This window comes from Bufo gargarizans, chromosome 9 (assembly GCF_014858855.1).
Source record: "Bufo gargarizans isolate SCDJY-AF-19 chromosome 9, ASM1485885v1, whole genome shotgun sequence".
NCBI lineage: Eukaryota > Metazoa > Chordata > Amphibia > Anura > Bufonidae > Bufo > Bufo gargarizans.
The window spans coordinates 64,587,149-64,614,098 of NC_058088.1; the positions used below are offsets into that span (position 1 = coordinate 64,587,149).

The following is a 26,950-nucleotide window of genomic DNA, read 5'->3' on the forward strand; positions in this document are numbered from 1 at the left end:
AGAGAACACCTTGGCACCGACAATCTGATTAAACAAATCCAAGATTAAAGGAAAAGAGTAAGGATCACAGACGGTAATACGGTTGAGCTCACGGAAGTCCAGACGTGGCCTCAGGGTACCATCCTTCTTTTTTTACAAAGAAAAAGCCAGCAGCTACAGGGAATTTGGATGGTCTGATATGTCCCTTCGCCAAACTCTTGGATATATAGTCTCGCATAACCTTTCTTTCGGGGGGCGTGGCTAGCCGAGCATGTGAGCGGCTGCAGGCCAGTTGAGCTCCTGCACACTATCGGTATATTATCCTGAATAGACCCAAATTTTTCTGTTTCTGGACCTTGTATGCAATCCGGAACACACAGATTACACCCTGGTACCTGAAAAGTTTAACTGTGGTGCCGAGATGACCGGACAGAGAGGGGTAAGAGGAGCCGACAGAGAAATCCAAGATGGCGCCGGACCCAACACTCCGAGACGCCAGGAGTGCGCAGGAGACTTACAGTGCGAGGCTGCGGCCAAACTTGGCAAATATGCCCGGAACTCTGCTTCACCCCATGCTAAAGAGGCACGTGATGATCGGCATCGACCACCACTGACAAAGGGCCCAGAGTCGGATGGAGAGGGCTCTGAGATCAGAACAGAGGATACACGCACTTCCCTGCAATCCTGTGGTGCAGATATGGAGTCAGAGGCCCCAGAGGTGGATCTAGATCTGGAAGAACCAACTCTTAAAGATGTGCTGAGAGCCATAACTAAATGCGGCAAGTCACTTAATGTACTCACGACGCAAGTGGGAACTATTAAAGAGGATGTGTCCATAGTGTGACATGATTTGAAGAGGTTGGAGGAACGTACAACCGCTCTTTAAGGCCGCATGGGGGATTTAGAGGACGCCCTGCCACCCCTCAGACGAGAGACAAGAGAGCACGCACATAAATTGGACATGATTATGGCCAAACAGGATGATTTGGAAAAATCATCTGCGTAGAAATAATGTCAGCCTAGTGGGAGCTCCTGAAAAAGCGGAAGGGATGAATCCCACTGAATTCTTTGAGAAATGGGTGAAAGATCAGTTTGGAATAGAGACATTGACTTCACTCTTTGCAATTGAAAGAGCTCACCGGGTCCCTACACGCCCGTTACCACCAAGGGCCCCATCTAGACCTGTACTCATGAAGATATTACACTACAGAGACAGGGATATTATCCTTAGAAACTACAGAGAAATGTCGGACATGTCCATTAATGGCCATAAGGTGACACTATTGCGATTATTCTCTAGAGATTTAAAAAAGAAAAGCGAGATTCTTAGATATCAAATGCCGCTTGAGAGGACTTGGCGTTTCCTATTCGATGATTTACTCAGCAAAATTAAGAGAAGCTGCGTTGGGAAATACAACCTTTTTTGAAGATCCAAGAGAAGCATTGAGATTGCTTGACCGTCATGAACGTCTCACTTGCCAATCGATGGTAGGGTTATGTTTTCTTAACCACGGTAGACCTAACACCAACAGTGCAGGCAGACCCTCCAACATATAACATGAGATAGATTCCTGATGAAAATCACCCACTCTTTAATGAATGTCATTCACCACCTGCAACCGGGGACTAAAGTAGATGGGAGGCCTGGGTGTGGACAGGGGGAGGCCGCAAAGGAAGTGGGGTGGCCAGGGAGAAAAGAAAAGGACCCCAGGGGGGCAGAAAGGTGGGAGGGGGAAGAGAGAAAGGGTCCCCCCATCCCAGAGGGAGAAATACCTCCCTGCTTGGGGGAGAAGGGGTTAAAGAAGGGGGAGTAGCACCCTGGACCCCCGACAAGTGGATCCCATCCCTGGCCACGACAGGGGACCTAACCAGGGACCCTCACTAACTCTGGGACAGGGACGCAGGGGAGATAATCACCGTCCAATGTCTTCGGGCGCTGCAGGGTCACCCCATCGGCAAACTCAACACTGGGACCATGGGAATGCCGGCATGCCACTGCAGATGCAGTCAATGGGGACTGGGTGACCAGCGAGGTATCTGAGTACACGCCCGCAGGGGTGCAACTAAAGTGGTAATCCACGATGGAGCCTCATCCTGCGGCAGGTCGAGACCTGCAGAAGAAAGGAAAAAGAATAAAATAACAAAAAGCAGCAAGACCTGCGAAAAAAGAGCAGGTCATGTCTGCCTCCTACGCACACTAGACTAAAACTGAATAAACTAGTGCTGTGGAGAGGGTACCAACCTTTTTTTTATATCTAGTGCCTCCTAGTGGTAGCTGGGCATATACCCATGGTGCTGGGGATTAAACGTATTTTTCTTGTTTTTACCTTGACGCTGCAAGAACAAACAACTATTCACAAAATATTCCTTCTTTTCACAACAAAAACAGACCCCCTTCATATGACCAAAGCTCTTACCAGCGGTCCCAGGAGTAGCTCCCCCTAGCTGTATAGGCTCATCACAAGGCGTAAACTCGAGAGTCTCTCCACACAAAGTATCAGAGAGCGCCGCCATCTCATATGATAGTACCTCCTGAGAATGAGGGACTTTAGATCTCTCTCTTAGACGTCTATCTATACGTACAGCAAGTGACATGGCTGTCTCCAAAGACTCAGGATTCTCGTGAAAGGCAAACGTGTCTTTCAGACTCTCAGATAATCCCTGACAGAATTGACTATGCAAAGCTGGATCATTCCACTCTGTATTCGTAGCCCATCTCCTAAATTCAGAGCAGTAGATCTCTGCAGACCGCTTTCCCTGCCGCAAGCCACTCAACTTAGTCTCGACCAGGGAAATCTGATCCAGATCGTCGTAAATCAAACCCACAGCTCTGAAAAACTCGTCCACCGACCGGAGGGACTGTGATCCAGTTGGCAAAGAAAAGGCCCAAGCCTGGGCGTCTCCTTTAAGCAGCGACATGATGACTCTCTTTGACTCTCATCGCCAGAAGAGCGAGGATGCAGCTTTAAATATCATTTACATGACTCCCTAGACAGGGTGAAATTATCACTGTGTCACGGATGGTGTAGCACAAAACAAGAAGTTACAAATAAGGATCCGACTGGCTTCATCCAAAACTAAGGAACAAAAAGATATGACCTATTAAAGCCCTAAAGCTCTCCCTGTCTTCTCAGCCCATGCAAAGATCTCTGTGATAGAAGGTTGCATGTCCACGTACCTAGACTGAGTGACACCTGCAAACCCTATAATAGTGAGGGAACACGACCACCGGCTCCCTGCACTTAATACGGAGGGAGTCAGGGTCACCGACAATCAAGCCAACAGGAAAACAACAAATACAGACATAGACTTATCTTAAGAAGCAGCTGTAGCAACTCCAAGCTGAGAACACAATCCAGGAAGTAGTATAAACCGCAAAGTGAGGCAGTATGGGAGGAGATATATAGGGAGGCAATCACTGCTAATAGATGAGAGCTGGGAGAGGGAGGAGAGATGTCAAAGCAAAACAAAAGAACATCATACAGGAGGTACTGAAGAACGTCTATCAGAACTTCTCAGAGATATGGCGGTGACACACTACTCCCGGAAAACCTGTCTGGGAGAGCAACCTTAGATTCAGGGCAGGCCTGATTCCCACAGTCAGAGCCAGGTGCCAGAGGTTTCTGGATCTGTGCGTTGGTATTGCGGAGGTCAGCTACCTCCAAAGACAACCCCTGTAGTTGTCCGACCAGTGCATGGATTGGATCCATTGCCGCACTGATGCAAACAAAATTGCGGTTTTGGCGGTGTATTATGTCATGACGAGGTGTGGGAGGACCGTTCATTCACTGGAACCTAAAGCCTGACTTACCTGTAATGCCCTGAGGTATGATAGGGCCCAAAGATGACCCGTTCTTTAAGCTGAAGGAACAGGGGTCTGACCAGATACCAAAAGGTAGGGGGAAACAACACAAAACAAATACAAAGGAATGAGACACTTAACTTCTGAAGTAGAAGAAAGAGCAGGAATACCAGAGGAGATAACACACACCAGCTCTTCCACTTGCAAATAAAGCTATACACCACAAGGAGCGAAGGGAGTAGCCAGACTTCAATAGTAATGACCACTATGCTGCACCTGAGAGGTGTGGTCATTACCATCAACAACAAAGTGAAATTAAAAGAGGCTGTCAGATGACATCACGTGCAGAAAGCCTCTCCGACCTTCCAACACCTAGCCTGGGAGTGACCGTGACATCTCCCTATTCATAGCAATAGTGAGCAAATGGTCAATCAGTGTCAGATAGGTGGCTTCTGACTTTAAAGTGGATAGATAGTTGGATAGATAGATTGACAGACTCTGTAGATAAATAGACAGAGAGAAAAATAGATGATAGAAAGACAGAGAGTCATTGTAGTTTAAAGGGGGTTGTCCCATGAAAAATAGTCTACAGTTTTCAAAGCAGCACCTGGATCTGAATACATTTGTAATTGCATGTAATTAAAAATTAAGCATAGCTACTGAGCTATTCAATAAAATGTATCTGCTGTTTTTTTTTTTTCTTATTTCTTTGACCTGCTCACTGAGGTGGCCACACATGCTCAGTTTCATCCTTCAACTGCCTCCTGAGCTGTGATAGGGAGAGCTGAGACACACACCCTGAGCTGTGATAGGGAGAGCTGAGACACACCCCCTGAGCTGTGATAGGGAGAGCTGAGACACATCCCTTTAGCTGCAGCAGAAAAGACACTCCCCTTGAGCTTTCAGCTTGATGTAAATCTAGCAGAGCAATGAATGGGGAGATCTCTGGATCCATGTGAGGTACGGGGCTGGTTCTAGCTTTACTAGAAAGAGATTGTCATGGACTATATGACGTCTGACATTTTTTACATTAGTGATGGGATAGCCCCTTTAATAAGAGGAAAATCAGTGTTTCAAGGTCTGATAATTTACTTTCAGCCCTCATAATGAATAAACAGCTTACTTACCCTTTCTAAGAAACAATACCCAACTCTAACTGGTGCTCCGATGCAGCTTTCAAGGCTACCAAGAAAAACTCTGTTGAAAATTAAACACAAAGTAAAATGAATATTGTATTAAGAGGCTTTAATAAACTATTCAATTATAAGCCATTTATGAGTGCATTGTGGTTATATCTTTCACTTTACCGAAGCTTTTATTAATAAAAATCTTTCATTAAAGTCATTGTGACTGAAGCTGGTGTGGGGATTCGCTCTGGAAGACAGGGTGTGCGGACATGTACAGAGGCAAATTACCAGTTCTTAAAACAAACTTCAGTGTTTATTCACACATAAAGCAAAAACAAAACGTTATTTTGCAGTATTGGTGTTAGTTCACACACAATGGAAAGTCCACATAGCAAAAAAAAACCTTTATTGGCAGTTCTGCCTTCAGAAGTCCATAACAGGCTTTTATGTGGCCCATTTCCCTTACAGACGGGTCTCAGCCCTCCAGCACGGAACAAGCCTCAGATCCCAGCACACACACCTCCTGAGCTCCACTGTCAGACTGAGGTAATCTTCATCACCTGGCAGTGCTGGCTGGTTTTTAGGCCTGGCAAAATCCGGCCTGGAACATGGGGAGTATTAAGGTGTCAAACAGAAACTGCTGCTGACACATAAAAAACATCTCTTACTCCACCGAGGCCAGGAACCTCGATGACACGTACCTATCATCCACGATGATTCCTTGTACCTTCTATACGCACTCCTGCAGTTCCAGCCACCAGAAAGGCCTGTGATTTTTTGCAGGAGTGCCATAGTCCAGCACTTTTTTCCATAGTGTGCAAGCACAGCCACCACTGATGGATTGCAGGGTGGTCATAACCATGGAAACGAGCAGTGTATAATGTGATGAAAAAATGAATCAAGCCAGCAAAGGAAGCAATATGAATAATATATTAGTTAGTGCCTTGTATTAACTTTCTTCCCATTATGAATGCCATTTTCTGAAGTTAGACAACCCCTTTAAGGACAGCTCAGGCAAGATGGCAGTCCACATTATCATGTTCAAGAAATAGAATAAAAAAAATCTGTAATTATAAAATAAAAACAGATTAGAAAAAAAAGATATGTGTTGCTATCTGGTTATGCTAGCAGATAAAAAAAAGCAATGAATTAGAACAAAGGATTGGGAAATAGAGTAACTTGGTATTAGATTATACCTACTAAACATTTCATCACATTATTTTGTCCTGTTGATGAACAAATCAAATATCCCCAAAACTTTATTTACCAGGGTCCTGCAATGTGGAGACCTTAGGGATTCTTTCTATCTGATTACTCAAGCCAATAAAACCTTGACTTGGATAAAACACAGGATCCTGTAGTATCTAATAGTGGTACAATTGCTGTATACAGATGACTGGGTGGTACATGACACTACTGGTCCAGGTGCATATGGTGTCATGATCTGGAGGAAGGAGGCTAGGAGAAAACCTTAGATGTACACATGGCAGGACCCAGTGCTGTGAACAATTATAGGTTGGCAGATTAGTCCATCTAAGGACAAAACCAGAAATTAAGTAAAGAGAACCTGAAATGTAGACGTCCAAGTTTATAAGTAGTTCTGATCAGTGGTTTCAAATAGAAATACTTACTTGTACATTACAAACCACATCCCATAAATATGAAAAAAAAAAAATATTATAATTAACGCAACACAAGTGTAGGATCAACATCCAGAGACGATAATATTAAAAATATAAAGATTTGATGGCGAATCTTACTTATTATGAAATTCATAGATCTCTGGCATATTTCCAAACAGAATATTTTTTGTGTTCCTCAAGGTTAGTGGCAGGAAATGGGACATTTCTGGGTTTTCCATCTCAGATCTGTATCCCTTGAGGAAGAAAGAATTATTTCAATGTAACCAAAAAAATAAAAAATCTAGATTTTCTTTCATCTGTGGTCTATTCGAACTTGTGTTCTTTGTCAATTTTATCAAAATCTTGTTGGCAAAGTTTAAAGGGTAGCCTTAGGCAATTACACTGCCTGTCCAAAAAAAAGTGACAATCTGAGAACAGAATAATGGAAAATTTAGGGAGAAAAAAATCATACAGAGAATCTATCATCATTTCAGGTATGCAAAAATAAGTACTTGCCTCAATTTTCACAGCTCTCCTGAGTATTCCCATCTTTGCTTTCTGTTTCTGCCCACCCCCCACCCCCTTCTCTTACCTGAGATAATCTCCTGGCATGTTCTAGCACCCAATATATAAATAGTTCCATGGTTTGCCAAGGGGGTGACTACCAGTCTCTTCTCAGAAGGTGGAGTTGCCTTCATTGCTATGTTGCTGTTCAATGCAGACAGATTGATGAAGCTGACGTTATCTTCGAAAAAAAGACTGAGTAGTCGCCCCCTTCAAAAACTACCAGACCATTTACATACTGTACATCAGAACTTACCAGACCTGTATCTTAGGAACAGGGGTGGGCCTAGAAACAAGAGACGAAGACCAGAATACTCAGGAAAGCAAAGATAATTAAAGAAAGCACCTAGTTTTACAGAGCTGAACTCTAGTGACAGGTCATCTTTCCTTTTCAACATATCCTAAGATATCCTAGGATGAACAGGATTTTTTTTTGTAATGCAATATTGTATCATGAGATGTCTATCCTATACATGTCTTTGCATGGTCACATAGCGGTGGATTTGTGAATTGCAGCTTAATCAGGCATTTTTTGTAGCTAGCACATTGTGTTGACTTTGGCTCCTGAGGAACTAGAGTCCTTCACTAAATTCAAACTATGGTAAGGAAAAATCCATGCAGTCTGTTATCTTCACATGCCTGGGTTTGGGCCTGATTCAGGATAACAATGCAATTCATCCAAGTTGCATTTTTCAACAGCTTTTAGATGGGTCTGGTCACTGAACTTCTGCCAGACATTTAGCTCTATTTTACACCAATGTGGCAAAAGCTACCTCTATGATAGCCCCTAAAGGTTATCGAACGGCCTACCTAGCTGCAGCAAATTGGCCAACTTTTATAAAGTGTCTGCACTACAGCACATTTTCCAATGCACTACAGAAGCTAACCACAGTGACACATAACCGTATATACCGTGGCCCCATAACTAGTGTTGAGCGAATCGAAGCATCTGAAGCAGAATTCGATACAAAGTTTAGAAAACATTATATTCGCTGCAAAGCCGAATTTCCTTGCGCTTCATGGTAACTAATTATTTTTCCTAAAATAGTGTCTAGAGTTGTCTTTCTTCTTGAGAAAGAACAGGAAAAAAAATACTCACCTCATCTACTTGCTCGTGCAGAGGCAGTCCACTACCTTCTTGAGTGGAAAAGACTTGACGAAGAACCTGCGCTGAGTGTGGTGACGTCACGGCATGCTCACAGAGTGATCACGTGTTAACATCATCAGTTATTATGTCACCATGTGATCACGCTAGGAGCATGCGGTGAGATCATCATGCTCAGCACAGATCCTTCGGCAGGTCTTTTCCACTCAAGAGAGGAGCGGACTGCCTCTGTGCAAGGAAGTGGATGAGGTGAGTGAATTATTTTTTTTTAAACCTAAAAGGCCATATTGCACTAGCATATTACCATTTTTAATGGCCACTAGAAGGGTGCACTTTTACCTAAAATTGTCCCATTTATTGATAGTCTGAATAGGGTTTTAACATAGCAATTTGTGACTAATTAATTTGGCGAAACTGACAAATTAAACTTCGCTCATCTCAACCCATAACAGTGACTCTCTTATACACTACCAGAAAGTCACTGTACTCCATAACAATAACGGACAACCACATATCCCCAAATAGTGCCAAGAAGCCTCAGTTGACATACCAATAAAATAGTGTAAAGCTCTTCCACGTAAATCCTCTCAGTTTCTACTAGTTCATGGATGACATGACTGAAATAATACAAAATGAGATAACATTTATTACATTGATATGTCTTATGAAAAAAGAAAAGTCTTAGGACAAGTATACTGTATGTAGAACAAGGACAAATGTCAATAGACCATACCATAGAAAAGGATACATTTCAAAGAACACATTCCATTAGTAGATTCAGTGAATATCGTACCTCCTGCAGCCCAGCTCTGTGCTTGGACATGTCAACAGACCAATCCCTCAACCTCATCTCAGAAACTATGGTCCTCAGCCAGGAACACTTTTGGGAGGTAGAAGGGTTCAGTGGCCAAACTACCAGCCCAAACTGAAACTGAAACCTTAGTTCTTTATTTTAGATAGATGTCTATAATATATCTTAATTGCTCATTTGTAAGGCTTCTCTCTAAATTGGTCAGAGGATTATATTGAATAAGGCATGTGGTCTTCTGTTATTGCTCACCAGACTATTTTTTTAATATCTTTATTAGAATAAGACAAGTACAAACCATTTTCGTTTTCATACAAAATTACAATATAAAATTATTATTGTTTTAACTTCCCCATAACCACCCATTTCCCACCCCTCCCTACTCTTGCAATGTGTCTCAGAACACTCTATCATCCCAATACAGGCAACAACAAAAAAATAGAAAAGAAAGACTAAGGAAGAGAATAAGAGAAGTCATGGGAAGTGGAAGCATAAAATTGGGGACGTGGAAGATTAAAACTTCAAGGCCTCCCATATCTTAGTTAATTTCTCCTGACTATTTCTTTGCCTATATAGGACATTCTCATAGTTTCTAACCCTATTAACCAAGTTTATCAAGCAAGTGTTCAAATTTGAAACATTTAGTGAGAACCAGGCTCGAGTGATCAAAAGACTCGCCAAGAACAGTATTCTATTCAAAAGAATCTTTTTATATTTACGGCAATTTACCTTATAGAGATCACTCAATATCCAACATTCAACCATAAATGTAATCAGGAGTCTCAATTTATGAGTAACAAAGTTATTAATCGCAATCCAGTATTAGTTTAGTTCTGGACAAGACCAGAGCATATGTAGGTGATCAGCCGCCAGAAAAGTCACATTGTGGACACTTAGAACTATCTCTTAACCAACATTTATTAAGCCATAAGGGTGTAACATATAATCTATGCAAAATATTGAATTGTACCAATACACAATTAAAACTGTCAGATTTTAAACTCAAAATTGCAAATATATTTCCCCATCCCTCTAATTGTATCCTTGGGTAATCAACTCACCAGGCCCTTTGCCCTGGTGATTGTATTTTAATAAATAGTGCCTTAAGTAATAATTTATACAGATGTGCAATCTTAACCCTCTGATATAAATTCCCTGATCAGATCATTTAAAGAAGAAGAAATATCTATCTCAATAGGGATTTATTCTTTACACTAAAAAGTGCCGAATGTAATTGAAAATATCTAAACCAAGACAGACCATCCATAGTCTCCCTTTGTGCTAACACCGAGAACGGAAGTATCTCTCCATTCTTCACCACTTGTGTAACATATAAAATGGAATTGTTGTATTGGTATGATCTATAAAAAAAATAAGACATCATCAGCATATAAAGAAATGCTGTCTTCTCCTCCCATTGTTCCAAACCCTTCAATCTTAGAACCCTGCCTAACAACCAAGGCTAGGGGCTCAATATAAATATCAAATAGCAATGGGGAGAAAGGACAGCATTGGTGAGTGCCCCTATTCAAAGCAGAGCTCGTTGTCCAACTCTCATTAATGTTCAATCTCACCAGAAGAGATCTATACAACAGTTTTATCATATCTATTGCTGACCAGACTTAAATGAGTTTTGGGGAATTTTGCCACAAATAAGCGAATTTCTGTACTTGCAAGAAATATTAGGAATGACTGACTCAATCTTCTACCCCTACAAATAATTTTAATTAGAAAATAATTATGTAAGAAAAGGGTGTTACCACCTTTCACTTCAACAATGGAGTCCTCATTATGGTCAGTATTGACTACAATTTGATACATGAGTGTATGCTTCTCAATTTTGCTTCCACTCTGTCTCTACTTTTACTCAATACAGAACTTAGTAATATTACGGTTAAAGTTGGCTGAACACAATTAATTTTAGAAAACGTAAGCCATTACCCTTTAAGTATATCCAAACTGTCTTCACTTTCTGATATATAAAATTGCAACGAGTTTCTCTTCTCTTGATAGTCATGCATCACTTCAATCTGAAATAAAATCATAAAAACAATAAAACATTTTTGACATCTATTATCTTGACGTGCAAAATCTATGGCCACGTCTCGCCCTGCAGGCGACACTTTATTTTGATACTTGGTTTTTGGCTTTTTTTTTAAATACATTGCTACATTCTAAAATGTGTGATACATTTTCTGAAATTCTTTTTAATAACAGTATATATATATAACAGACTGCCGCTTATTAAGGCAAGACCACCAGGGATCAGTTACTGTTTTTTCACACTGGACCATCAGAAATCAGACACTACTTTACTATAAGGTTGTGAGAGATCAGGCACTTTTCTTTTAAATGGACCATCAAAGACCATGAATGGAAGTTGTACACATCACTACCACTTTTTTCAGCACTGAAGCCAGGAGGAGAATTAATTGTTGGTCAGTAGAGAAGAAGCATTGTGTTCACACAAAGAAGAGCACATGTATAGAAGATGACTAACATAAGCACTTTCTTCTGCTTCTAGCTCTCAAAAGAGGGGAAGCTGAGACAAGTATTAAAAGTTGCATAGGGTCCCTAGGTCTTTGCAAATTACTTTTGTGTCATAGTCAAAGCAATATAGTCAAGAAGTATTGACAGAAGTGTTGTTATGCATTATACGAGCAATGCGTGAGTTTTCAGACCCACTGCTTTGTGATGTGTGCTGAGACTCAATGAATCAATATTAAAGGGGGAATCCTCCTAAAAATATTCCCCCCACCTCCCGTTTGTAAGTGAGCTCGTATATATAATCATTTGTCTAGGAATCTTACATATAGATTTATTGATATATTTTTAGCTTCTGCTGGCTTTGTCAGATTGTGAGACCATTGATGAGACTCGTGGGATCCCACAGTTTCTCTGTTCACTCCTATGAGACTGACAACAAGACTCTCATAGGACGACCAGAGAAACATATTGATTCATAGAGAAATGACTCCATATGCACAAACAGTTATGTAAACCAGCTCACTTACAAACAAGAAGCGCCTCTTTAAATGTTCAAGAAATACTGCATACATTTTTTTCTAATTCCTCTGCTTAACTTTTTTCCAAGTTTAAAAAATCCAATAATATATATGATGTAATAAACGATACTTAATCCAGTACATTTATTGGATAGCAGCAAAGTAAAGAGCAGGAGATGCCAAATTTTAACCCCTTAATGATCACCCACTGAGTATTGATGACGGACGGCGCAGATCCTCAATCTACAGCAAAGTTTTTTGGTGTAGTTGTAGTAGAGAAGGGATAGCCCCTGAACCATGTCTGCTCTAGGAACATATACAAATAAAGAAACAATAAACATCATTGGTATCACCTTTTCTAAAAATGTCCGAGCGAATATAAAAAAATCGATCCCGTGAATGCAGTGACTAAATGGAAAAATATCAAAATGGCTGAATAAACATTTTGGTGGCCTTGTGAACAAAAAGTGATCAAAATGTCATACACAACCCAAAATGCAATTTATAAAAACTACAGATCACTCACACAAATCTGTAGACAGAAATACATCAATTGACAAAAAAAGAAAACGCACGAATAAGGAACTGTTGGATTTGAATGAAACTTTCTATGTGTGAAAGTAACAAAATATGTAAGTTATTACAATATTAAAGCAAAAATATAAGTTTATTGGGGAAAACTTTTGAATTGAAAGGAGGCTCTAGGAACCTGTTGGGCCTCTTTAAGCCTGGATACAGTTGGGCATGGAGTCATACAGGTTCTGTATGTTATCCTGTCCACAGATGTTGCAGCTCAGCCTGTAGATTCTGCACACTGATAGGTTGCTGAAGCTGGCATCCCAGCTGGTCCCATATATGATTGATTGGTGATAAATCTGGTGACCGGGCAGGCCATTGAAATGTTACAATCTGGCAGACACATTCCTTGGAAACTTATACTGTGTGCAGGCAAACATTTTCCTGATTAAAAATGCCAGTTGCCATGAGAGGCAACACATGTGGCTGCAGGATGTCCTGAACATATCGTTTTGCTGTTATTGTCCCTTCTATTCCTACAAGGGGTGACCGACTGTCATATGTGATGGCCAGGGGTGCACCAACAATGAGGCCAGGTGGTCAGGTGAGGCGATCACCTCAGGCAGCACCAGTTAGGGGTAAGAGGGGAGCAGCGGACAGGCCATGGTCAATGAGCGCTTTCATTGTGGCAAAGGGGTTGGGTTAAGTTATTGGGGGGCGCCATTTCAGCTTTCATCTTAGGCAGCAGAAAGGCTAGGTCCACCCCTGGTGATGGCTCCCCAGACCACACCAGCAGTTGCGGCAGTGTGTCGCTCCTCAGCAAAGGCAGGATTAATGAGCTCACCACGAGGTATCCGTACTTAAAACCAACCGTTATTAGATCCCAAACAGAACCTGGATTAATTCCTAACGATGATATTGTTTCAGTCTGAATTAGTCAAGGTTTCTGTTTAACAAGAATGCAAGCAAAGGCATGTAATGGGCACTGTGACACCAAATTTCTTTCTGCTAAGCTCCTGGAAATTGACAGACAGAGACACGGGTGTATAATGTAGTGAAGGTGTCACATTTGTCTGGATGGTAGACAATGAAAATGTTGGAACAGCTTGTGCTTGTCAGCAAAGCAAATGATACACTTTACTTTTGATCTGTTTCTTCCGCATGTGTGCATGCACTCACATAACCACTGTTCCCAACACCTCCTGACAGTTATGGTGGGCAAACCCACAAAGTTATGGTGGGCAAGTCATCGAAATAACCAGAATGCTTCTCTCAGTCTAATCACAAGCCCCCCCACACACACACACACACAAGTCTGTTTACTGGGCAAAATGTCTTCCTATGCGTCGTAGCGAAATATCTAGCAGTTAAGGATCTCTCACTAAGAGGTACTCTGCAGCAACAATTACCCTAGTTAGTAACTCCACTAGGTCCACAACCTGGCTTCCTCATGACCATGATGCTTCTCCAGTCTGCTCTGCTTCATGCTAGAGTGTATTGGTAGATCAAGTTCTACTATAGCTACAGTGTACCTGTAGATCAAGTTTTACAATAGCTATGGTTGAAAAAATGTTTTTCGACTTTCTAGTTCAAATGACTCTGAAGTTGTTCCTGGGATTTACTTGTCATAAACTGTTTTTTAAATTATATCTCTAAAGAATAAATCAAGGCAACTGGACTTGTTCTTCCAACGAGCTTTCTCAATTCTGAGTGACTGTACAAGAATTCTCTGGGAATAAATATGTAACTGAATCAACATCTGGTAATTATACCCAGCATGGGGTCAGCGGTCATTATACTCAGCATGGGGTCAAAGGTGTTGATCCCATTATACTAATTGGAGTCAGTAGGGGATAATGACCTCCCAGCCCAGAAAAAGGTGTCAAGACAGCATTGTATGTGACAGACAATAGATGTCTAACCCCCCGCCTCTATTCAAGCTTGGCTTCTCCAATTTTACGTAGATGGCCTCCTTCACACCTCGTTTGTACCAATCGGCCTCCTTATCCAAAACACGTACTTGGCTGTCTTCAAAGGTGTGACCTGTTTCTTTTAGATGTAAGTACACGGCTGAATCTTGACCAGAGGTTTTGGCTCTTTCATGCTGAGCCATACGCTGATGTAGTTGTTTTGTTTTGCCGATATACAGTTCTGAGCATTCCTCATTGCACTGGACTGCGTACACAATGTTGTAAACACAAGGTGGACAATATTGTGTACGCAGTCCAGTGCAATGAGGAATGCTCAGAACTGTATATCGGTGAAACAAAACAACAACTACATCAGCGTATGGCTCAGCATAGAAGAGCCAAAATCTCTGGTCAAGATTCAGCCGTGTACTTACAGTACAGACCAAAAGTTTGGACACACCTTCTCATTCAAAGAGTTTTCTTTGTTTTCATGACTATGAAAATTGTAGATTCACACTGAAGGCATCAAAACTATGAATTAACACATGTGGAATTATATACTTATAAAAAAAATATAAAACAACTGAAAATATGTCATATTCTAGGTTCTTCAAAGTAGCCACCTTTAGCTTTGATTACTGCTTTGCACACTCTTGGCATTCTCTTGATGAGCTTCAAGAGGTAGTCACCTGAAATGGTCTTCACTTCACAGGTGTGCCCTGTCAGGTTTAATAAGTGGGATTTCTTGCCTTATAAATGGGGTTGGGACCATCAGTTGCGTTGTGGAGAAGTCAGGTGGATACACAGCTGATAGTCCTACTGAATAGACTGTTGGAATTTGTATTATGGCAAGAAAAAAGCAGCTAAGTAAAGAAAAACGAGTGGCCATCATTACTTTAAGAAATGAAGGTCAGTCAGTCCGAAAAATTGGGAAAACTTTGAAAGGGTCCCCAAGTGCAGTCACAAAAACCATCAAGCGCTACAAAGAAACTGGCTCACATGCGGACTGCCCCAGGAAAGGAAGACCAAGAGTCACCTCTGCTGCAGAGGATAAGTTCATCCGAGTCACCAACCTCAGAAATCGCAGGTTAACAGCAGCTCAGATTAGAGACCAGGTCAATGCCACACAGAGTTCTAGCAGCAGACACATCTCTAGAACAACTGTTAAGAGGAGACTGTGTGAATCAGGCCTTCATGGTAGAATATCTGCTAGGAAACCACTGCTAAGGACAGGCAACAAGCAGAAGAGACTTGTTTGGGCTAAAGAACACAAGGAATGGACATTAGACCCAGTGGAAATCTGTGCTTTGGTCTGATGAGTCCAAATTTGAGATCTTTGGTTCCAACCACTGTGTCTTTGTGCGACGCAGAAAAGGTGAACGGATGGACTCTACATGCCTGGTTACTACTGTGAAGCATGGAGGAGGAGGTGTGATGGTGTGGGGGTGCTTTGCTGGTGACACTGTTGGGGATTTATCAAAATTGAAGGCATACTGAACCAGCATGGCTACCACAGCATCTTGTAGCGGCATGCTATTCCATCCGGTTTGCGTTTAGTTGGACCATCATTTATTTTTCAACAGGACAATGACCCCAAACACACCTCCAGGCTGTGTAAGGGCTATTTGACCATAAAGGAGAGTGATGGGGTGCTGTGCCAGATGACCTGGCCTCCACAGTAACCGGACCTGAACCCAATCGAGATGGTTTGGGGTGAGCTGGACCGCAGAGTGAAGGCAAAAGGTCCAAGAAGTGCTAAGCATCTCTGGGAACTCCTTCAAGACCTTTGGAAGACCATTTCAGGTGACTACCTCTTGAAGCTCATCAAGAGAATGCCAAAAGTGTGCAAAGCAGTAATCAAAGCAAATGGTGGCTACTTTGAAGAACCTAGAATATAACATATTTTCAGTTGTTTCACACTTTTTTTTATGTATATAATTCCACATGTGTTAATTCATAGTTTTGATGCCTTCAGTGTGAATCTCCAATTTTCATAGTCATGAAAATAAAGAAAACTCTTTGAATGAGAAGGTGTGTCCAAACTTTTGGTCTGTACTGTACATCTAAAAGAAACAGGTCACACCTTTGAAGAGAGTCAAGTACGTGTTTTGGATAAGGAGGCCGATTGGTACAAAAGAGGTGTGAAGGAGGCCATCTACGTAAAAATGGAGAAGCCAAGCTTAAATAGAGGCGGGGGGGTTAGACATCTATTGTCTGCCACATACAATGCTGTCTTGACACCTTTTTCTGGGAGGTCATTATCACCTACTGACTCAAATTAGGATAATGGATTCAACACCTTTGACCCCATGCTGGGTATAATGACCTCTGACCCCATGCTGGGTATATTTACCAGATGTTGAATCAGTTACATATTTATTCCCAGAGAATTCTTGTACAGTCACTCAGAATTAAGAAAGCTCGTTGGAAGAACGAGTGAAACGTTTTCAAGAAATCTACAGTAAGTCCATTTGCCTTGATTTATGCTTTACAGATATACCATGACCTGGATAAATGAGAACCTTCACAGACATACTGTTTTTTTAAATTGTCTATTTTGTTACCTTTCGTGAAGTCTGCATTTTTCTTGTGGTCCTTTTCCCAGGTAATGTTAAGTCAAATGAAAACTTCAGACTTGAATTGAAATCCATACCTTTATTTCAAAACAGAGTAGACATTATTACAGTTGTAGAGTTTACAAAAAAAACTGTAACCTGTCCCATAAAACAAAGCATAATTAAAATAAAGCAATGAAGCAAAAAATATATAGTTTACTAACCTGTTTATACATATACATTATACAATGTCAGGTCATTAAGAAGTCACACTTATTTTTTCTAATAAAAATGAATATACCTGGAATAACAGGTTACTGGTAAAAAAATTGCTTCAAAATATATAATGGTAAAAACAGTACAGTTCCCAGGAGTCAATTGAGTTCCTATACAACAAGTTTGTCAAAAAATTAAAGATTTGTCTTATAAGGAATTCACCTGCCCATATATCCTGATAAGGCATATAGATAAATGGTAATTAGCTAAAAGAGCGGCTCATGCTCTGGTGGACATAGACCATCAATAATTTCTATAGCCACTGAGCAGTCCATGTAGGGGACATATATGCGCAGCCACAGTTGCAATAGCAAGGGATTTCTAAAGCCAGATCTGCAATGATCAGCCTTGTGATTTTCATTAAATTAAGGGTAAGTCTAACATTGATTGATAAAGACCATGGAAGGCAACAGAAAACTATACCACTGTACATTTCTGGATGTGAAAAACTGAGGGATTGATGAATAAATTAAATCACTGTAAGGAAGCTTTAGAAGGTCTAGGTGTATACGTAGTAATAACCAACTGGACCTGTATTTTCTCTTGAAGCCATTTCTCTAGTTTTCCTTCTAGCTTTTTCAATTAGAATGACTTGTACACGAAATCTCTGGCATTAAATACTAGTGTCTCATGCTTCAGTCAGCATAATCTGTTCATCATAATTAGCACAAGGACAAGGATCTCATGGAGGTAAAATGTTGACTCCATATGCTATAAGGGATGTGTAGTCATTCCCATTTCAACATTAATCATAAAAAATGTAAACACTGTGGAACAGTGGTTGGCTTTTCAGAAATACAATGAAATGTATTAAAAGGGTTTTCAGGAGAAAATGAAAAAACAAAGGACCAGAAAATGAAAAAAAAAAAAAAAACATTCCTCACAGTCCAGTGTCAGAGCAAGCCATTACTAACATTTTCTTGTATCGCGTTGGGATAGGAAGTGGACAGCTGCAAGGACTGAAGCAATGTCGGAAGGGAAGGGGTGGGGGATCGGTGGAGGTCAGCAATACTTTTTTACTTTATTTTTAACATATTCTGTCACATGTTTTTTTCTAATTTTCCCTGGAAAACCCCCTTAATAAATACAGCAAAATATAAAAGTATACTAGCAGAAGGACCCAGCTTTGCATGGGTATATTTCATGTATTTCATTTAATGTTTGTGTGTGTCGTTAAAAGATATCAACGGTATCCCCCATAACAGTGACCTCTACAGCACCCCGCCCCTTTACAGTGACCTCCACAGTCCCCCACCCCTTAACACTGACCACCCCACAGTGCCTGCCACTTTAAAATAGGACCTCCACAGCAGCCCATCCCCTTAACTTTGAACTTCACAGCAGCCCGCCCCTTTAACAGTGGGTTTCACAGCACCCCACTCCCTTGACAGTTACCTTCTCAGGGGCCCGTCACCTTAACAGTGACCTCCACAGTACCCCGCTGCCTTAACAGTGACCTCACAGTACCCTGCTTCCTTAACAGTGACCTCCACAGTCTCCATCCCTTTAACAGTGACCTCCACAGTGGCCTGCCTCCTTAACAGTAACATCCACAGTGAACGCTTCTTTAACAGTGACCTCCACAGTGCCCGCCCCTTTAACAGTGACCTTCACAGAGGCCTCCCCTTTAACAGTGACCTCCACAGTCTACATCCCTTTAACAGTGACCTCCACAGCGGCCTGCCTCCTTAACATTAACATCCACAGTGAACGCTTCTTTAACAGTGACCTCCACAGTGCCCGCTCCTTTAACAGTGACCTTCACAGAGGCCTCCCCTTTAACAGTGACCTCCACAGTCTACATCCCTTTAACAGTGACCTCCACAGCGGCCTGCCTCCTTAACAGTAACATCCACAGTGAACGCTTCTTTAACAGTGACCTCCACAGTGCCCGCCCCTTTAACAGTGACCTTCACAGAGGCCTCCCCTTCAACAGTGACCTCCACAGTCTACATCCCATTAACAGTGACCTCCACAGCGGCCTGCCTCCTTAACAGTAACATCCACAGTGAATGCTTCTTTAACAGTGACCTCCACGTTGCCCGCCCCTTTAACAGTGACCTCCACAGAGGCCTCCCCTTTAACAGTGACCTCCACAGTGCCAGCCCCTTTAACAGTGACCTCCACAGCGCCCTGCCCTTTTAACAGTGACCTCCACAGCTCCCGTCCCTTTAACAGTGGCCTCCACAATGCCCGCCCCTTTAACAGTGACCTCCACAGTGCCCTCTCCCTTTACATGGCTACATGATGACATGTGTCGCGCGACATTTTGTCTCAACAATTTTTATAATGATAGGCTATGGTGTGGCACAGTGACATGTGACATGCTGCGACTGCTGGATTTTTCTGGAACTGTCGCGTCGCAGTCGCAGCATGTCACAGTGCAACACCATAGACTATCATTATAAAAATTGTCGCGCGACACATGTAGCAGTGTGGTTGTGCCCTATATGTCCCTCGGCACATGTCGTTGTGTAGCTGTAGCCTAAAGCTGACCTACAGCAGTGAAGTAAAATGGCTGGTTTGTTATGGAAACCTGGAGTAAAACTGTGTGTATGTGGAGACTAAGGGCCTGTGCTTATAAGGGACATGTGACTGTGTGTTTGGCAGTTGGGATATGAAGAGAAAGACTTGCAGGCTTGGATTGGCTAATGCAGGTCATTTTTTGGGAATATCTTAGTAACGGTACGTCCTAGAGAGCTGAGCCCCCCACAAGATTTCTTTCAAGGTAGCAAGGGATGTGTATACCAAGTTTTGTTTAAATCAATGGTTGCGTTTTTGAGTGATCGCGGAACATACACACATACTTACGTCCTTTTTTATATATATATATATATATATATATAGAGAGAGAGAGAGAGAGAGAGAGAGATAAAAACATAAAAAAGAATTAGGCTCTAATTTTCACCAAATAGTAGGTATTGGTAACTAGCTCAATTAGTTCTAGCCTATAGACTAATAATACAATATATGAAATACACATCAGGTAAGTCAATAGCTACAAGTTGATCTTATGAGCTGTGAACAGTAGTCTCTTGTTTCTATCTAGAAGCAGCTGGATTCCACTGTTTATATCTTCACTCTGTCTAAAATGTAGTGTCACTAATCTAAGTTATAATTACAGAAAAGCACATTCTAATAAAACTAATATCACACACAGTATTGTATTATTCATGTGCTATGGTGCAGCCCCTAAAATACCCCCCAAAATGCCCGGGCACCGCATACAGGTTACACTTACTCCGCTGACCGCCACCTGCGTACCTCCGGATGCCTTTCGCGTCGCGCATATCAAAACATCCGCCGACCGGGGAGGGTTAGCAAATCGCAGGCTGCGATGGGAATGAGCCTCCCTATCGTCACCTGGAGGGAGATGTGTCGGTGGCTGTGCTGGAATCAGGAGCGATGCACGTGTCGGGGAGCGGGGTAAGTATAACCTTTATTTAGTGCCCGACATTTTGGGGGGCATTATAGGGGTTCGATAACCCCTTTAAATAAAGGCACACAAATCCTGGTTACTAAATTGATAATATTGCACGGACCAAATAAAGTAACACAGCACATAAATATGTCAAAAATCTATTTGTTCTTTATTACATCATCACTAGTTAAAATCAGAGAATCAGAATATGAATGCAAATAAAAATCAGAACCACATATACCACGAAGATCAATACATGTGCCTATGTACTTGGATGACTATTATGTGTCTCTATAGAAAATGTATGAACCAAAACCCACTTAAAGGTTTTTTCCAAGATATTTTAACTGATGACCTATCCTCTGGATAAATCATCAATAACTGATTGGTAGGTCTGATCAATAGTTGTTTGAGAAGGCATCGGCATTCACAGAAGCGCCACAGCCTTCTCTCAGCTCCAAGCACAGTGCTTTACATTGTATAGTGGCTGTGCTTGGTATTGCAGCTCAGTCCCATTTACGTCAATGATGCTGAGCTGCACCTAGGCCATGTGACCGATGAACGTGACATCACTTGGCCTAGGCAAAGGTGCAAGAAGGATGTGGCGCTACGGAGCCCATTGATCAGATACTGATGACCTATCCAGGGGATAGGTCATCAGTTAAAATAAGACATCCCAGACATATGGGTAAACTGAAACACATTTGCAAGGAGGAATGGTCCAAAGTTCCTCCTCAACATTGGGGAAATGTTATTTGCACCTACAGAAATGTTTGGTGGAGGTGACTGCTTCTACGGGGGAATCTGCAGATTATTAAATTCATGGGTTCACTTATTTTTTTCTCCCTGAAGTGTGGATGTTCACTCAATATCCAAATAAAAGACATGAATGGTACAAATGCTTTCCATGGTAATAGTTTAGTTGGGTTGTGTTTGTCTAATTGTTAAATAGATAACAATCAGATGACATCTTATTAGCCATCAATGCAGAAATCTAGGTAATTTCGAAGGGTACACTTAATGTTTCTTGGAAATGGATACATATATTCATATAGAGGTATAAGAGGATTCAGATTCTATACAAGATAGAGATATTATAGAAACAATTTACCATGCTTTGGAGAAAAAAGAGGCGATTTAGCTCTAGGGGGATTCTCGGGACGAGGAGCTACTAACTGGACCGGCCGCACTTGCTTATCAGCCAATTTCTTAAGGCAACTTTGTCGGTTTTCAAACAGGTCTCTGATGTTCCCAATCTTGACATGAACAGCTTGAATTTGAGCCTAATGGTTCATAAAAAATATTTTCGTTTAAGTATGCTCATAAATTGCCCAGAATGATCGATATATCAAGTCAAGAAATTGGCAAACACACATACGTCAATTGGACTTAACTAAAGCCTGGTAGTAGCTTAGGAAGCTGGACATAGACCAAATCAGACTGTTCTTTATTGGATCCATCTTTCTGAAAGGTACATCAAAGCCCTGAATCCAATAATCAAAAGAAAATATTGGAAAAAAAATCATGATCATGAGACCACTGTTGGCCTTAGGGTTCTGCCATGTATAAGTAACTTCTAGCTCTAAAATATTATGAAACATTGGGGAAGATATATCATTACCTTTGCGTCTGAAAAGTGGCGTTAAAAGTGACTTTTTAAAAATTGTTGCATCTCCCCTTTGTCGCCGTCTTCCACACTGTTCTAAAAGGGGAGGTGACAAGGGCATGGCCAGATGCAAATTTATATTTATTTACATCAGTTTTCTAGCGTAAATGAACCCAGAAATGCACAGCAGTTCTGAGATGTCGAAGATTTCATGTTAGGCACATGGACTGCAGGAGGATACGCCTAATTTACGACGAGACGTGCACCTCATTATACATTAGACACATCTTCCGGCAGTGCAGGGGATATCAAGAGAGGTGCAGAAAGAGCCAGTCTTAATAAATCTCCACTATTATCTCATGGAAAATCAGTTTCCTTGTTGCTCCAATCTTTACTAGTTGATTAAATTAATAAAATTAAAAAATAAATAAAAATAGAGACAGCGGGAAGTTATGTTTTGATAGTATAGATGTCAGAGTCAGAAGTAGGAAAGGATAGTTCTGGAAGTATAGATTACATAATTGTTAACAGAAGTCATTGGTCTTCTGGTGTCCTAGGTGGTAAAATATGACATTATAATGGGGGGAGGGGGCTCAGTTAGATCCTTACTATAGGTCCTGCTTTCTTCTACATGTGCAACTGACTGTGCAACCAATTTTTAAATATACTGTGTAGTAAAAAAAAAAAAAAAAACGTAGCTCCATAAGCTTTTAATTGGCAGATGTTGAACATAAATTTGAATTTGGGTTTTCGAAAAGTAGGTCAAAATGAATTCATATCTCGGGAGTGTTCATTAAAAATGTACAGCTGTAGATTTTTTTCAGTTTCGGAGAGTAAATCCAAAAATGTTTTTCAACTATTAAGCAGTATATAATTTGGATGTATTCATTCTTTCATCACAGTTATTAGCTCCTTTTGTACACATGCTTAAGTATTTATCCATCTTTGATGATGATTTTTGCCTTGTCTCACAAAAGGGATTCGGAAGTGCCCTCTCCTTGCCATATGACCTTATACAGGTTGTCCTGATGGGCCAACCCACTGCAAAGAAAACTGTCAGCAGGACATTCACTATTAAACCAGGCACAATGCTTTGTAGGGCTAGCTCAGCTGAATGTAGCGATACCTTTTACTTAAAGATCCATTGCTTCATAAACAGTCATCTTGTCTGGCCTTGTCGTCAATCAAGGAGGAAAGGGAGGGTCTGGCGGAGGAAGCAGGAGGGTCAAGGATGCACAGAGTGTCTTGGGCCCACCTTTGGTGTACTTAGCTGCTCATTTGCATGTGAGTACTTTTTTCTCCTGAATGAAGCAGATGATCTGCAACTGAAAGGTCATCACATTCAGCTGAGCTAGCCCTAAAAGGCATTATGCCTGGTTTTACGGTGAACTTCTTTGGGACAGATTACTTTTAAAGGGGTTTTCAACGATTTTTTTTTTACTGATTATCTATCCTGTAGATAGGTCATCAGTATCTGATTGGTGAGGGGTCTATCACCTGGGAGCCCATCAATCAGCTTGCAGAGGCACACTGGCCTTCTCTCTGCTCACAAGGCACAGCACTGTACATTAAATAGTGGTTGTGCTTGGCCTAAGCTATGTGACTGGTGAACGTGACGTTACTGGCCTAGGAAAAGCTGGAGAAGGCCACAGCACAGCTGATCAGTGGGAAGTGTCAGTTGTTAGACCTCCACCGATCAGATAATGATGATCAATGTAGAGGATAGATCATCAGTAAAAAAAAAACCTCTCAGAAAACCCCTTTAAGCCATATACAGTGGTGGCCTATAAGGCAATACCCTATATGTACACTGAATTAGGCCTACTGAAAACAGATGTATGCACCATAATTGTTATCATATTGTTAACTGGTACCTTCAACTCTTCTGTCAGAATGGACTCATAATCATACTGAAAGGACTGTGGATCAAAACTTAAATCCAATGCAGAGCTGTCTAGAAACTTCTCAACATCTTGTAAAGCCCTCTGAGCCCCGTCCCTTGACTGGCACTTGTCCATTTGCTGGTTAGCGAGAAAGTAGGCACCTTTATCACAACTATCGAGAGCCTGGAATACAACAACATATAAGGTAAGTACCTAGGAGGAGGATCTTAAGAACAGCAGTGCCAATGTCATCAGAACACATTCAGTCAGCATTATAAGAAGTTCCGTAAAAAGGGATGTCAGACCAAGTACTCTGTAAAGGCTTATGGGCACTGGTACAGGGTCCATATTAGTATAGAGCCTTACAGCCTACATACTGTTCTGTACAGGCACTATATTATTACTTCTAGAAGTTATGAATGAACTGCCAGCAGTTTGCAGTGAAGGTCCAGATGGGTGTTACCAGTAAGGGGTGTGTCCCTATACAGTCTGACAAAGGGAAGTCAGACTGTGCAGGGACACACCCAAACTGGTAACACCCAACTGGACCTTCATTGCAAACTGTTGGCAGCCCATTCATGACCTTTAGATGGAATAATATATTAATGGCACAACCTAGAGTAATAAGATTAGATTTTCTACAATTGTTATACATGGGGAATGCAAGTAGTTACAAAAACAGACATGTTAGGAGAGGTGACAGGACCTCTTTTTGCCCATGTACAAAACATTGGATATAAGAAAATGTCCATAGCAACTAATCAAATGAGAACTAAATAATGTACTAAATAGGGTTTGCATGTCCGGCTCAATCCATCTTGTTACTACCTACTAAGCAAAGCTATTCATTTAAAAAAATAATATTCCTACAGTGGGGGGATAACTACATATTTAACAAGGTTCTAATCCCTACTGTCCATGACTTTGGGGATCGGAACCTTTCAGCCGGCATTAGGATCTTGTAATTTTCTAGTCTGTACAGACTAGCCAATCAGAGCGATCACTGGTCTGGGACTGCGGGACTGCCCTCATTGGTCCCGGGCCGGTTAGCTGAGATCCCTGGCTGTGTGTAACTGCCGGGGTCTCAGCGATGTCACCATATCTGCAGACATGGTGACGGTTTAATGCCATGACGTGTATACTCGTCATGGAGCACCAAGTAGCAATGCTCCATGACGAGTATACACTATACATATACACTATATATTGTTATATTTGACAAAAAGGGCAAGCAGAGTAGGAGTGGGGAAGATGTGGAGGGATGTGTGGAGAAAGGTTGCGGAGGAGGATCTGGCATAGTGTAATGTAGTGTCATTACGTACTTTAGGTTAACACTGCCATCTACTGGCCTTGTTGTGTATTCCTGTTACAGTTCGGAGTGAAAGAGGAGAAGTCGCGATTTGTTAGTAACGCTATGTGAAAACAGTGATCGCTAGCGCTGCTACATCTGTATAACATATCACTCAAATATATAGAGCACACTATACTGTAATAGTAACCACTTACTAGGCAAAACTACCACATTTTAATATAAAAAGTTAAGAACAAAAGGAAAATTCGACCTAAATGAACTAACATTTTTTATACAGAAATAGATTAGTTGGGAACTTAAACAACTTTTCTCACTAGAAGTTCTCATAGGGGTTCTCCGGGAATTAAGAAAAGAAAAAAACTGAAAATACTGAAATATTACTTTATTATAAATATATTCCCAAATACCTTTCCTTTGTTATAATGGCTTATTTTGTCTGGGGAACAATCATTAGGAGAAATAAGGTTTTGTGTGTACTAACAGGATGGCAGCCATTTTATTTTTCCTAGTGGTTGCTTCCTAGACAAAATAAGCTATTATAACTAATGGAAAAAAAATTGGGAATATATTCATAATAAATTAATATTTAATTTTTTTTTTTTTTTCTTAATTCCCAGAGAACCGCTCTAAAGGGTCACTGAGTTTTCAGAAAACTTCTGATATGTCATAGACACATATAAAAAGTTTTTATTGGGGGACGTCTGAGTGCTAAGGCCCCCATTGATCACTAGAACGAGGGGAGAGAAGTGTTCCCATACTGCACTCTCTCTTTCCTTGGATACAGAATCCAGATGGGCCCTTAGAGTTTCTATTGACTCTGTCTTCTCTTGCAGCGAGGAAAGAGTTTCATATGCAAGCGCTTCTCTTTTCTCATTTTAGCACTCAGCACCCAGACCCCCATTAATCAAAACTTTTCACATGTTTCTATGACATATGAAAAGTTTTATGCAAACTCAGTGACCCTTTAACATACGTGGAATTCTTTCTTGTGGTTTCTTCCAAAATAGTCTTGTGGGGACATGGATCTGGATGTGATTTCTACATATTTACTAGAGTAGAACTGCAGAAATGTTCAGGCTACATGGGTTAATGAGTAATTTTTACATTTCTAGTGAAAATAGGAAATTCACTGTTACCTCCTGTAGCTGGACAAGTAGTTCGTGTGTAGTGGAAAGACAAGCAAGCTTCTTTCTAATCTCCTCAGACAAGATGTCTGATGCATGCCTTAGCTCGTTGCATTGCTGGCAGATTAGGTTAAGTGCGTAATGATGATTTGCTGCAAGCTGGTGTCCATGTAAAATCACCATTTGCGACCTTCCCATTAATTCCTGTAAGAGAAGAATGAGTTAGCTTAAAAGACTTTTAGAAATAAAGTTGCATAATATACAGTTGAAAGAAAAAGTATGTGAACCCTTTGGAATGATATGGAATTCTGCACAAATTGGTCATAAAATGTGAT

The 26,950-nt window shown here is 41.1% G+C and overlaps 1 protein-coding gene across 8 annotated transcripts in view; it reads right to left on the minus strand.

The window, feature by feature from the left end:
- MCF2 (MCF.2 cell line derived transforming sequence) overlaps positions 1-26,950 on the minus strand; it is a 199,525-nt gene that overhangs the window by 72,306 nt on the left and 100,269 nt on the right. For 6 of the 8 annotated variants that reach the window (XR_006386815.1, XM_044268786.1, XM_044268789.1 and 3 more), the window contains 9 exons: positions 26,628-26,819; positions 24,171-24,362; positions 21,802-21,973; positions 20,081-20,083; positions 17,003-17,091; positions 10,949-11,037; positions 8,750-8,816; positions 6,669-6,784; positions 4,909-4,978 (listed from right to left, as the gene is read on the minus strand). Coding sequence is in view for 7 of the 8 variants with exons in the window: in XM_044268786.1 (XP_044124721.1) it covers positions 4,909-4,978; positions 6,669-6,784; positions 8,750-8,816; positions 10,949-11,037; positions 17,003-17,091; positions 20,081-20,083; positions 21,802-21,973; positions 24,171-24,362; positions 26,628-26,819 (990 nt within the window). In the remaining variant the exon portion in view is untranslated. The remainder of the gene's footprint in view (positions 1-4,908; positions 4,979-6,668; positions 6,785-8,749; positions 8,817-10,948; positions 11,038-17,002; positions 17,092-20,080; positions 20,084-21,801; positions 21,974-24,170; positions 24,363-26,627; positions 26,820-26,950) is intronic. The other 2 variants (XM_044268788.1, XM_044268787.1) reach the window with 1 other exon arrangement.